The sequence below is a fragment of the Vitis vinifera genome, chromosome 13, assembly GCF_030704535.1.
Source record: "Vitis vinifera cultivar Pinot Noir 40024 chromosome 13, ASM3070453v1".
Taxonomy (NCBI): Eukaryota; Viridiplantae; Streptophyta; class Magnoliopsida; order Vitales; family Vitaceae; genus Vitis; species Vitis vinifera.
In genome coordinates, this window is record NC_081817.1 from 29,020,085 (window position 1) to 29,034,732 (window position 14,648).

At 26.8% G+C, this 14,648-nt stretch overlaps 1 protein-coding gene across 1 annotated transcript; it reads right to left on the bottom strand.

Moving 5' to 3' along the window:
• Positions 1-6,234: 6,234 nt before the first annotated feature.
• On the bottom strand, positions 6,235-13,372 carry LOC100247598 (beta-glucosidase 12). The gene is made up of 13 exons (XM_002276015.5): positions 13,166-13,372; positions 12,881-12,950; positions 11,531-11,589; positions 11,355-11,430; positions 9,899-9,976; positions 8,731-8,818; positions 8,328-8,583; positions 7,893-8,008; positions 7,590-7,807; positions 7,466-7,497; positions 6,921-7,023; positions 6,687-6,795; positions 6,235-6,493 (listed from the first exon to the last, which is right to left on the bottom strand). The coding sequence occupies exons 1-13, from the start codon at positions 13,310-13,312 to the stop codon at positions 6,328-6,330; spliced, it is 1,518 nt and encodes a 505-aa protein (XP_002276051.2). The 5' UTR covers positions 13,313-13,372; the 3' UTR covers positions 6,235-6,327.
• Between the last annotated feature and the right edge of the window lie 1,276 nt (positions 13,373-14,648).

Sequence of the window (14,648 nt, forward strand, 5' to 3'; positions counted from 1 at the left end):
TTCTTAGGTTGAATGTTTGAGTTTGTGGCTTAACTTTTGCAACCTCAATTGAAGCTTAATTCAACCGCCTAAACGAACCAAACAATTCAAACTAACCCCTCCTTTTGCAAGCATGGAAGGATACATTGAATTTAAATGATTTTTACTAAAGCCCATGCTGGGCCTTATCTTATGACAAAGCCCACACACCCACCCCAACCTTTTTTTTGGGCTGAGTCTTGAGCCCACAAGACTAGCTATGTCTTTACCTACAGTGAGGATGATTTTTATAGGAGTCATTTAAATATAACAAACCTCCACCAAGAGGGTTTGAACTTGGACCTCTGGTACAATAGTCTACCTAGGACACCACTCAGCTATATGCACTTCATTATCTAAAATGCCAAACAAAACAATATATATTAGATTTTAAAATTTTTTATAATATTAAATAAAAATAATATAATATTTTTAAAATTTTAAAAATTAGTTTAAATTTTCATTTTTAATATGTTCACATTTAAATATTATACATATTTCATTTAATAAAATTTAAAATAATAATATGATTTATTTTGATAATATCAAAGATATAAAATAACATTATTGATTTTTAATTTATTCATATATATTTTAAATTTTTTATAATTATTTTTAGTTTTAATAATATATAAATAAAAATTTTCATATTTATGACATCACCAGTTCCGTGGTTCGACCAATGATTCGACCAATGAACCGTGAACCGGTAACTTTTCCGATTCAACAACCGGTCCAATTCTGAAAAAATTGGTTCTACTTCTACTCGAGCAATTTAATCATAGAGTACTACATTTATATACTTACTTTGAAAACTCTTTACGAGATGAATTAATCTTATGTACATAACTAGTATGGATTAACCTACGCTTCATTCATGAAAATTTTGAAAGAAAAGATAAGGAAAAGAAAATAAAAAAGAAAAAAAAGAAAAAAATGATAAATAAATTTGAAGTTAGTAGATTATTTTTACATGTTTTTTTAAAATCATTTTACTATTTTTTTTTTCTTTTATATATAAAGAATAAGTAATTTGAAAATGTTTAAGGGACTTTTCAACAATGTTTTCAAAACATTTATCAAAAAACAATTTTTCAGAATTGTTCTTAAAATGGGTTTCGATTGTTTTTATGAAAAAAATTATGTTTGAAAACTTTTGTATAATGTAAAAGTTTCTAAAGTATTATTTACATTTTTAGTTGTTGCTCAACATGTTCATCAAAAAAAAATTGCAAACATTTCAAATCTTGTTTCTTTTTATGACATAATAAATAATATTTTCTAGTACATAATAATATTTTATTACTATAGATACTGGCAATAAATATTATTTCAAGGATTTAAGATTTATAAGGATGTATTTATTTAAAATTTTCTTAACTATTTGCCTTTTTTATCTCCTATTTTCTACTAAATCTCATATCTCTAACATCCTTTCCGATTATTCTAATTTTTAAAATAAAAATAATAAATTTGTTTTAAACATAAAAAATAATTTGATAATTAAATTAATCTATAAATATAAAGCCTTTTTAGCATGTTTATTTATTTTAAAAAAAATTATATTGATTAACTTAATATTTTAAAGATAAAAAAATATATATCCATTTTTCAATTAATTTTTATAATTTTAAAAATTGTATGCATTTTTTAATATAGAAATTATTTTTTAATCATTTTTTATTTTTTATTTTGATAAAAAAATTAGGAAAAAAAAAAATTAACCCCTTTTTCAGACCTACCCCTTACCCTAATTTTCCATTTGCACATTTTTCTTCTTCTTGAGATCTCTCTCATCCGTCTATCTTCTCACAATCTCTCCCTCTTGTTTAACATAATCTACACTCCTCTCTTCCTCTTTCATCTTAACACCTTCATTTCCCCACTCCTCTTATCTCTCACACACACATATTTACCCACCTTTGTTACCCGTGTGAAGTTCAAATTGTAGCATTGTCACCATCAACAACACTGTAGTTGATCAATTTTCTCATTTGGGGAAGGAAATTGGAAAAGAAAATTTTCAGAACACAAATTTGAGGGCTTGTGGATTTGTTCTCTATGTGGATTTGGGATTTGATTGAATTTGTTGTATGATACATTTTTTTTGAGGGTTTGTGATTTGTTATCTATGAATTTTATTTTTATTTTTTATTTTTTTGTCTTCCATGATTTTTTTTGTGCTTTTTTTTTCTTCGGTGAACCAGTGTAGAAAATAGGGAAAATAACTTGAGATTGTTGTCTAAAACCACCAAATTAAAAACACGGAGAATAAATTTTAAAACATAGAAAACAATTGCCAAACGTGTTTTTGAGTGTTTTTTTTTATCAAGAACATAAAATAGTTTTCGGAAACAGCAACCAAATAGAATTCAAGTATTTTGGCAAAATGTACAAAATAGTTGTAAAAATTGTAAGATCACTTTTAGTTTTGAAAAATGACTTGTAATCACTTGTAGTTTTGAAAAATTACTTATAATCACTTGTAAGTTTGAAAAATTACCTATAATGTTTATATATATATATATATATATATATATATATATATATATTTGATAAGTGATTCTTCTAAAAGCATTTTTTGAGAAAACACTTCCACTAAAAACATTCAAGTAAAAATATTCTTCAATGTTTTTAGTAAAAATACTCTTCAATGTTTTTTAAGAGTATGTTTAACAGTATTTCTATTTATAGTGTTTTTAAAGGAAGTATTGTTTTTTTGTGGAAGTGTTTTTAGAGGAATTATTAATCAAGTGTTTGTCTAGAAAATATTTAAAGTGATTTTTCAACACTATAAATGATTTTTCAATTTTTAAAAACATTTCTTAAAATTTGTCAAACACTTAAATTTTTGTTTTTTGGATAACTGATTAAAAGGAACAAAAAAAACATAAAATTACAAATTTAACCTCCCACTTTTTTTAACAAAAAAAAAAATACTCACTTTTTTCTTGCAAAAATAACATTTTTCTTTTAAAACATGCATGTAAATAATGAAAATATTAAAAGATATTTATGTAAAAAATTGGTAAAAAATGGGAGACACTAGTTTTATAAATTTGGGATCTTTCATCCCTTTTAATCAATTAATAGTTTTTTTTTTCAAAAATAATTTTAAATTAAAAGTGTTTTTTAAATCATTGCCTAACGAACTCTAATCCATCCTAGCCTATTGTTGGAGATAAATAACTAAGTAAATGAAAATTTTACTAATCAACTCCTAGAATTTATCTTTTAGTTTTTCATTTTTTAAATAAATGAGTATAAATATATTAAAAGAATTAAAAATAATTTTAGTAAAAAAAAATTGATAAATTTGATTATAATTTTAAATATACATTCATTTGGATAAAATTTCACAAAAAAAAAAAAATATGTATAGTGGAAAGAAAGAATATTGATAAAACTACAAAAACAAAATATGCAATTATAAAATTTTGATGATGAAATTTAAAAATAAAATTCGAAACAATTCTTGAGTGAGAGAATTTGAGTGTCGAAAAATCCTCGAGTGGAAAAAAAATGGAAAAGTTTTTCAAAATCACTTGAAATCCTTAATAAAAAATAGTCTTATACACCCTTATATAATTAGTAAATTTGTCTTATACAGTTAGTGTAATACCCTAGTACAATAACTCAAATTTTATACATCATCTCATGAATATCTGACAATAAGTCGGTTAACCATATTTGCATTGGTTTAGTTTTAAAAAAAAAACAAAAACAAAAAATTGTTGTATAATTTTGTTTTATAATCATCATAAGTGAGGTACCTATTAAAATGATCATATACAAGTTAGATAAAATGCATGAAATGAATGCATGTTTAACCAATGTGTGTAAGGAATGTCATCTATCCTCGGTTAGGGGAAATAAACAAACAAGTCTTTCAGAATCACTTAAAATCATTCACAAATAATAGTTTTGTATATTCTTATACAATTAGTATATTTATCATGTACACTTAGTGTAAATATATTGTACAGTGACTCAAATTCCATATACCCCTACTCAATATGTAGTCATAGGTAGATTAATCATGTTTTCATTGGTTTGGTTCAAAAAATAGTGGAAGATGGAAAAACAAAATTTTCTCTCAAACATTATTAGTGGGATAAGTATTCGAATTGTCATATACGAGTTAAGTAAAGGGCATAAGATGAGTGTGTAATAAAAGAATATGTACCCTAAGAGTGTGCAATTCTTAGATGGCAAGATAAAAAAAAAAAGTTGTCTAAGATTGATTGAAATATTTCACAAAGGATAATCTTGTATACTCCTTGTATAGTTAGAACATTTGTCTTGTACAATTAGGACATTTGTCTTGTCCAATTGAACAATTACCTTGTACAGTTAGTATAACATCCTTGTACAATGGTGCAAATTTCATCTATATGCTTACATTATATGCCACATATAATAAGTTAATTAATTATGGCTTAATAAGGTTTAGGGATGTAGTTTTTTTTTTTTTTTTTTTTTTTTTTAAATATGTAGAACCATCCAAACATGAAATCAAGGACTCTTATAGCTGCCCTTTTATCAATTTTTTCGTTAGAGTATGCACCATCCAATGGCTCACCAATGCTATCTCAATATCCCTCCTTTGAGTTGCCTACACAGTTCATTCATAAACATTACTTTCGCTAGTTAAATAATTTACCCTACCGATGATCATAATATTAATTTATTGATTCATTGCATTTATTGTTATTTTCCAATTGTGCCAATATCAATAATTGGTTTTCATTATTACTAAAGATCTATCAAAATGTTGTCATGTAAATGTTTTAAATGCTTTCACATGGTTCTGGGTTTTCAAAATAATTGGTCTTTTAAACATGAAAGTTGTTTTTTTGGTAAAGACAACTTCAAGATTTAATTGAAGTTGTCCCCTCCAAATAACTTTCAACTATATTTGTTTAAAGTGTTGTAAATTTTAAAATATTTTTTAAATTATAATATTTAAAAAAAAATTAGATTACTATATTTTTCTCAAAATCTCCCGCCAAGAAATGGAGTACTTGACAGTTTTCACACACTCAAAATCTTTTTGAATCCAGAAAAAGGCGAAAAGAAAGTGCAAATAATTGTAGAGTGCATATACCGGATATCAATAATGGAGAATGGCTGAATGGGCTTGTACCTCAGCACTGCTGTTGGTTTTCAATTACTGAATGGACTTGCCTTATGTTGAAATATAGTACTATTAATAATAATTATTAATATCAATTTTTGGATAATTCAAAGACAATTATCAAAATAATAATAATTATCTCTAAAAACATTGAAGATAACATCAAAGAGAATTTCCTAACCTTTAGGACCTCTTTAACTTTTAAAACACACTCTCAAAATTTGAAAAAAAAAATTATAGAGAGTCCACTTTGAGAATTTAAGAAACTTTACAAATCTTCGAAAACTTGAAGAATAAGTTTGAACATCCAAAAATCAAGTTTGTAGCATATTTAATCTAAGATCAAGCATTAACAATTTTAGTCTATATTACTTAAATCAAACTTAGATCAAGTCAAGTCAAGATCCAAGGCCCATACCTAGTCAAGCTTCTTTTTAGTCATTAACCATAAAACAAATATATATTATTGTACTTAATATTTTATAAATTTTAAAAGGTTAATTTGTTTCATATTCTCTATTCAAGTGAAAGTTGTGCATACACCAATGTATCGAGAGCTATTTTACAAATTAATAAGGGTTAATTGGTTTCTCAATCTTCTATTTAAGAAAAATTTGTGCGTTCACCAACCAATATATCAAGAGATATCTATGTAATTATAAATTTATATTAAAATTATGCCAGGTTTTTCTGATAGATTATGCTATTTCTTGTAAAAATCAAAGCTATTTTGAAATAGGGATACAAAATTCTCTATTTAAGAGAAATTTGCTTGTATACCAATATATCAAGAGCTATCCATGTAATTACAATAATATATAAATGCCTTTATTTTGTAAAATGTAAATTATATGCTATTATTAACTATTTATTGTAGAGAAAACGATTAGATGAAAGGACATGAAAGTATCATGCAATTCGATGAGAGGATTAAAAGTACAAATATCATTTTAGTTATTTATACTCTTAACATGATCTTACTTTGAAATATAGGACAATAATAAAATGAGAGATATATTATAAAATCAACACATAGGAAGGTGTATTATAGATTTAATTAAAGTAGTTCCAAGCGAGGACCAAACATATTATGAAATGGGGATACAAAGAGACGATCATCTCCATCTTATTTAATTTATATATTGAAAAGATATTGTTGTGGAGCTCCTCTATTAGAGGAGGAATTTCTGGAACCATATAGCTGAATGCTTGGGGTATCTTTTCAAGCCATTGTCATAATCAACAAAGACAATACCAAACCTAACAGTGTAACCAGAACGCCATTCATAATTATCCAATAATGACCATGCAAAATAACCCTTCACATTAACACCATTCCTACAATAGGAAAAAAAAATAAAATTACTACACCATATTCAGCATATGTTTCTTTTATTTTGTGCAATCAAATAATCATAAAATTATTATAAATATACTTACTATAGTCAAAATGAAATCACTCAAAACTGAGTAATTGCAAGAAAACTAAATGCTAGAAAAAAAAATTTGTATATCAAAATAATAAACTCACCTAATGGCTAATTGAAGGAATAGAAGATGGCGATAGTAGTAATCTATCCTTTGCGGGTCCTTCAACGCCTCTTTAAGTGTTAAGGTATTATTATTGACTTCACTAATGCCTAAAAATAGTTTCAAACATTTATGTTAATGGACTAAAGATGTAATAAGAGAATTCTTTTAAGTTATATGTTTCGAAGATAACATGTGACCGAAAAGGAAATTAATAAAAGGTCATTAGCCTTACCATTTTCAGTGATATAAATAAGTGGATTGTTGTATTTTCTCTTCACATAGAGTAAAAGACTCCGAATTCCACTGGGATAGACACTAAGCCAACTTGAACCAGCCTGCAGATACATTTTTCGTACACATAATTATGAAAATGAACCAATTAATGACCTTTATGTTCTAAAAAGAAGTATACTATGTTATATAAGGATGATAATTCGTATTAGTGGGTCTTGTTTTGTATCATGTTAAAAAAGGAACACTTGACTACATAAGTCAATTCAAAGATGACATAAATAATAATTGAGTTAAAAATATAAAAATACACAACCTAATAAAACACATTATATAACATATTTAATCCATTTGATAATTAGATATTATTTAATAGTCCAATTGAATTAGATTTTGTGAGTCTATTTAACCCTTGAAAAAAGTGTTGGATTCGGATCATGCTAACAAATTGTATCAAACTTTTGTCACCTCTAACTACAACTATCTATTCAGCCATAATATGACTTTTTCTCAGTGTTAGAGTAACAACTTTTTTTGCCCACATACCGTTGGACCGATGGGGATTCCATTGCGTTGTGCTATCAAATCAAGGAAGAAAAAGAAAAAAATATTAATTACATAGGTTTATAGTGATCATGAATCAAAATTTGAGGAATTGAAATAAACTTACTGGTGAGATTAGCAAGAGAATCTGTAGAGTAGCTCACATTAACGGTATTAGCAACAGGAACATTAGCTGCATAATTTGCAGTGTAGTAATTCAATCCAAGAAAATCAAAGGACCCTTTCACTAGCATAGATTGCTTAGGGGTGAACTTTGGTAGTCGTGGTCCAACAAGCGTGCGCATGCTATATGGATAATCGCCATAGGTTAATGGATTTATAAACCTATATAAGGACAAACATATAATAATATTAGTGTATTAATTTATAATCAAGAGGCTAATTGTTGAGTATACATGTATATACTAACCATCCAACCATGAAATCTAGGGCTCTTATGGCTGCTTTCTTATCCACTTTCTGGTCAGAGTAGGGTACCATCCAGTGAGACACCAATGTTATTCCAATCTTCCCCTTTTGAGAAGCCTACATAGTTTATGTATTAGCATAACATTTCTAGTTAAGGATTATAGCATTGATAACGATTTTTCCATTCTTAAAGACTCAAATTTTGATTAACAATTGGAAAAACTATTTTAAATTTTGTTACATGTTATGTAATAGTCCAAATGCTAATGAACTTTATATGAATTAATTGCTAATCTATCATTAAAAACTCAAGTTTTTAGGTTAGTTAATAACTAAATTTTATAGTTCATAATTCATTCATAATACTAAGTATGGATACACAGACCAAATTTACTAGACTATACCTGAATTTTACTAAAAACTATTGCATACTCACCTGGTATTTATCCTTGTACACTTTTACTGCAGCTGCATGAGAAAGAAGCAGATGGTGGCCTACCAGGTAAGGCTCAATGGCAGAGTTCCCAGCTGTGCATGCTCCATTAACCCACTTAGAGCATCGTCCTGGTGCAAAGGTTCCTTGGTCATAACCACCATTGCTGTAACTCCATGGCTGGTTGAGGGTGATCCAATACTTCACCCTATCGCCAAACTCCTTGAAGCAAAGCTCCGCAAAGTCCCGAAAATAATCTCTATTGGACATTTGGTACATGTTATATATATATCGCGTTCACAAACAAAAAAATTTGCCCCACAAATGTGTTTGTTTATATATTTAGATGTATAGTTAAAGACTCTTTTGTAAAGATCGGTGAATAAAGAGGGTTTGATTCACTTACATGATGTGTGGGCTTAAAAAGCCACCATACTCATCTTCCAGTGCTTGTGGAAGATCCCAGTGAAATATTGTCACGTAGGGTTGTAGACCTATGTCAAGTGAAACATATACGGAACAAGCTTTTTTAGTGTTTTGATCCAAATAGTTCATTTCTTAGGTTGAATGTTTGAGTTTGTGGCTTAACTTTTGCAACCTCAATTGAAGCTTAATTCAATTACGATACTCATAAGGGTGCATTTTTGGCCCAACTGCTGGCTTATCCCAAACCCATCTAGTGTTGGGCTCTATCTTATGTATTAGTCCATCCTAAAATGATGGTTGGGCCGGTCACATCGAAGTCCAATTCCCACCCGATCTGTTGATATCCTAGATTTAGGTTCATCAATGTTGGTGGGTGCAACTCGAACGAGTTATCTTGGTGGTAGGAATGGCAACGGGGCGGGTTCGGGACGGGTCGTCCCCATCCCAACCCCGCCCCGTTTAGCAAAACCAATTCCCATCCCCGCCCCGTTTAGCTTTTTTTTTTTTTTTTAAAAAAAACAATTACTTAAAAAAAATTAATTACATTAAAATAAATATATTTTATAAATAATAAAATTATTATATTTTTTATAACTTATTTTATTAAAAAAATTTATTATTATCTATATATTAAAAATAATAAAATTAAATTTTAAATTAAATTAATTTTAAAATTAAATTAAATTTTAAATTAAATTAATTTTAAAATTAAATTAAATTAAAATTTAAAATTAATTTTATATGTAAACGGGGCGGGGCGGGGTGGGGCAATACCCGAACCCGCCCCGAACTCGTCCCGGGTTTTAAAAAAAAATCTCATACCCGTCCCAAACCCGTTTAATAAATTTTAACCCTGTCCCATTAGGGGCGGGGCGGGGCGGGTACCCAAAAAAACCCGCCCCGTTGCCATCCCTACTTGGTGGTCAACCCAAACATGAAAATTATTTATTTAAACTTTAAGCTAACCAAATTAATGTTCAATTTAAATTACCTAAATCAAGTTCAACTTAAGCTTATTTTTCTAAATGTAAGTAAAAATTTAGATTTGTAATTAGTATTTGGGTAAATGAGTAGAGTTAGCTCAAGTTGCAGCCTCAAATATGACTAGCTAATCATCAAAATATAAAGAGATAAGAGGGAGTAATGACCTTTTGATAGTAGTTCATTGATGAGATTGTTGTAAAAGTTGATACCTTCCTTGTTTACTCCTCCGCTTAGCTTCCCACCTAAGTTACAAAAATTTATATTTGTTCCAATCAAAAGAAAATGGAATATATGCTACACCCGTAGGAATAAAATGTCAATTTTCTCCTAATCATGTAATGAATAATTTTTATTATTATTATTATTATTATTATTGAGATCTACTTAACTAAATAGTCATTCAAGGGTTGTTCTTTTGGGAGACATTGATATGTCATCCTTAATGCTTTTCAATTAATGGCACAACATATTGTCTAGGTTAATACTAATTATAATTGGAATCTTTCTTAAATATTATCCTTAAACAATATTAACAACGAGCAAGACTTTCTAGATTTAACAATATTTTTGGTGAACTTAGGTCATTGCTACTCTTTAATGTTACTTGTTATGATGTTAAGTCTGTAAAAAAAATATATATATATATAATATAAGCTTTGTATGCTTATGACAGTAAGTCTAAAGATGATATACTATGAATTTTTTTTAAATAACCATTTCTATGGCAAACAAAAGTAATGTCAAAATCAATGATTATTTAATTACATTTTTATATAAGATCAGTTAATTTATCATTTTTAGATTTTGTTAATTAACAATGATGTCTCTTTTACTAAAACTTATTTTACTTCAAATATATATTAAAACTTTTGTTGATTGCATTCCACAAATATATAAATATGAAAAAAAATCTCTTGATATATGATTATCTTTTTAATTGTCATTAGGTGCAATACCTCTCGGTATCAAATTTTTTATACTTATAAAAGGAGATTTATCTAATGTGTTTAATTAAATATGTTGTGACGTTGTGAGAGATGGTAGATTTGAAATAGTTAAGATTTAATACATTACTAGTGGGTTGTGACTTATTATTGAAAAGTTCATGAGTTGATTAATAGAAACATCATGCAGAACCATCCACCAACATATAGGTAGTAGACAATATTTACACATGACATGAATTTACTAATAGTTTATTACATTTTTTTAATATTTGTTTCATGTTGAATTGTTACAATCAAGGAAGATATGATATAAAGAATTTTTTAAACAGATGAACTGGTATGACCTTATTTGCCATTCCATGAGACATATGAGATCACCTAAGAGTCATTTCTATGGATTTGTCTCTTCCATCATCTAGTCAAAATTATGCTTATTCAAATCAGGGTTGGAAACTTCACTAGCCAAAGAATCAACTTCAATGTGGAAAAAGGGGCAATGATTTTTCCTTTTCTTTCCTTATTTCTTTTTAAAGCTGACTTCTTTGTTGTGTGGGAAAAAAATAAAATTAATTACTAATTAAATATCACAATTCTTCTAACATTTTCATACTTCATTAAGAAATCCGAATAGAAAATTAAATAATTTATAAAATTATTGAAACAAAAAACTTACGAGGCAACACTCTAGACCAAGATATTGAGAATCTAAAAGCGTCCAATCCCAATTCCTTCATTGTATGCACATCTTCCTATTCAATTTAAATATGTTATTGACAAATATCACTATAAATTTTATAATATTAACGCAAGGAAAATGAAAAGGAAAAGATAATATGAGGAATTTCATACCTTATAATGATGATAAAAATCATTTGCAACATCGCCATTGCTACCATCTATTATTCTTTCTGTATTATCAACATAAAATATAATTATCTATTGATTAGGTTTTAATCTTATTTAAATTATTTCAACATGATTTTATAAAATTATAATTTATATGTTCTTAAGTAAAAGCATATATACAAATTTAATATATATATAAAATTAAAAAAATTAGAAATATTTCATCTTTCTATCTTTAATATTAATGGAATAAATTATAATAAGGGTAAAATATAAATATACTAAAATTTCTAATTTGATTAAATAGCATAAACATAGTATTTATAATTTACTAGTAAGAAGACATATTCTAACATTAAAAAAAAATTACAATTTAATTTTATTTAATATATTATGTCATTTTATTATCTTAAAAATTATTAAATGAAAAACCAACTATCCAAACTGTACCTTAGGTCTAATGTGTAGAATAACTTAACAGCTAAATTAATCCAGTTGCATGACTGGTAGATGGGACCAATGTTATTTTAATGTAATTTTTGTGACACCAGCATGAATCCATCATTGAGAGAACCCAATAAAATCATTTATTACAACAAGAAAAAAATGAATTTCCATCAACATTAATCATATCTTACCATTGAATAATAGTTTGATTTACAAATATGACTGAGATTGGTTTTTGGTGTGAATCAGGGAGTTCAATTTTCTCGAGAAATAAAAGGTAGAAAAAGGGGACAGGTGATTGCAAGCCAACTGGTCCAACACAAATTCAAAAGATTTACAAACACTGGGTATGGTAATGATGGGTAGCCACCCTACCCTATAAGAATAAACGGATTAATTTATCCTACTTCCAGCCCAAATTAAATAAAAAATTATTTTAATATGATATTTTCATTTTCTTAACTTATATAAATCGAAAAAAAAAACTACTTTTCATAAAAATAATTATAAAATTTATAATATTTATTTGTTTGTATATTATATTTATTTTTAACATAATTTTAAGAAATAAAAAACAAATAAGATAGGTTTTTACAGCGATTTATCCTATCCTCTTTCATTTGTTATTATTATTATTATTATTATTTGGGACAAAGAATCACATCCCATCTTATTATGATCCTTAGTAATCTCTCCTAGACGCAAAACTCAAATATTTCAAATGTTCTTTTTTTTTAGAATTTTCTTTAGAAAAAAAATAAAAAAAAAATATTATTATTATTATTATTATGGATTTTTAGTTTTAAAACTCAAATGTTAGCCCAAACCCTCAAGCTTAAATACAAACACAATTATTATAAACTTTTTGTATGAAAAGAAGTCATGAAAATCAACTCAAAGAGAGACCGGGGTATTTATGACTGAAAGTATCCCATATACTTGGACCTCTGCCACCTTCTTTTGCCGCACCTTCATACTGAAAAATCCATGCATACATCACATTAACATACAAAAATATGAATATGATATGATATAGAATATGTAGTATACAAAAATTCAAATTTGAATATTTGAAATTCATGGAAAAAAAAAATGAATTTAGGTTGAAAGAAATGAAATTTAGGTCTAAAGCAATCACACCATGACATGGTACAAATTAAAGAGAATTTTTTGACAAAAATATCTCCTTACCTGATAAGAAGCCGAGGCTGTTCCAAAAATGAAACCGGCCGGAAAACTACTCCGATTGAAGGAGGCAGCTTTCACTGGTTCAGTCCAAGCCAATGAGCTAACCAAGATCAGTAGGCCTAGAAGCAATGAGCACTGATGAGCTGCCATGAGATGCTGTGGTTTGAAGGTTCATCTTCACTCCCTTTATATAGATCTAAATTGAGGAAATCAATCAACTGATGTCATGACATTTTTTACTATAAAATAAGGTTTTATTATCTATATATATATATATAGACTACCTAAAACTGTTACTATATAATAACAATAAAAAGGAAAAAAAATATATTTTTTCTCTTTTAAAATTCCAATTGCAAACATTGAGCTTGAGACTGGAACCCCTTTATTTAATTTATTTTGGATAAGAAGATAAAAAAGCTTGATTTCAAGACTTATGTCTACTTTTGGCCAATCATGCAGAAAGTTAGCACTTCATGTGGCCTAATGACATCTTATTGGATCTGGAATTGACCCTAGTGGGACCATTGAAATCCCAAGTTTTAATATCTGTCTGTACGATTTCTTATAGCAACAGATCAGATACAGTTTTGTAATAAAATATTGTTTTAGGGCATGTGAAGCTTTGTGAAACACAAGCTGCAGCTGGCAGTATGAAAAGTTTCAGGGGAGAATTGTGTTTTGGGCGGCTGGCCCAAAAATTAGTATCAGTTAATATATCTTACATAATTAAGTCCAATACTTAAAAAATTAAAAAATAAAAAAATAAAAAATAAAAAATAAAAAATAAAAAATAAAAAATAAAAAATGGTTTAAAAATTAAGAAGAAAGATATTATTTTTCATCTATTTCTAAAATACCTTTAATTCTTATATAGGCGAGTGTAAATTTTAATTTTTTATTTTTTTTCTTTTCTATTCCTTATTAAATATTATTCATTTCTAATTTTTTTTTCTTCTAATCTATAATTCTATTTTATGTCAAATAAAAATCAATAATATTTTTTTTATTTTTTATTTTATTTTTGAAGATATTGAATCTTTTTACTCTTATTATAAATAAGGATAAAAATTTTGAGATTTTTCATCCAAATATTTTTTATCTTTTTGTATTTATCTTTTAGTTTAATTTAAATTTTTTATTTTAAATTTATAGTACCATTTCATTTATACTTTTATCTTATTTTTAATTATTTTTTATATTTTCTACATTAACCATATTTTAAATTTTTTTAAAATTGACTATCACTTCACTCTTATTATATATATATATCCTTTTAGTTTTTTAATTTGTAATGTTTTTATTTTAAAATTTTTTAAAAGATAAATTTATTGAAAAAAATAACTAAGATATGAAGTTCTAATATTATATTAATAATTTTTTTTTATCTAGATAGACTAATGCAAAGTATTTTGACTCTCAATAAGAAAATTATCAATACAATTTTTTAGTGAAACTTTATAAATTAAATTTCAAATAAAATATA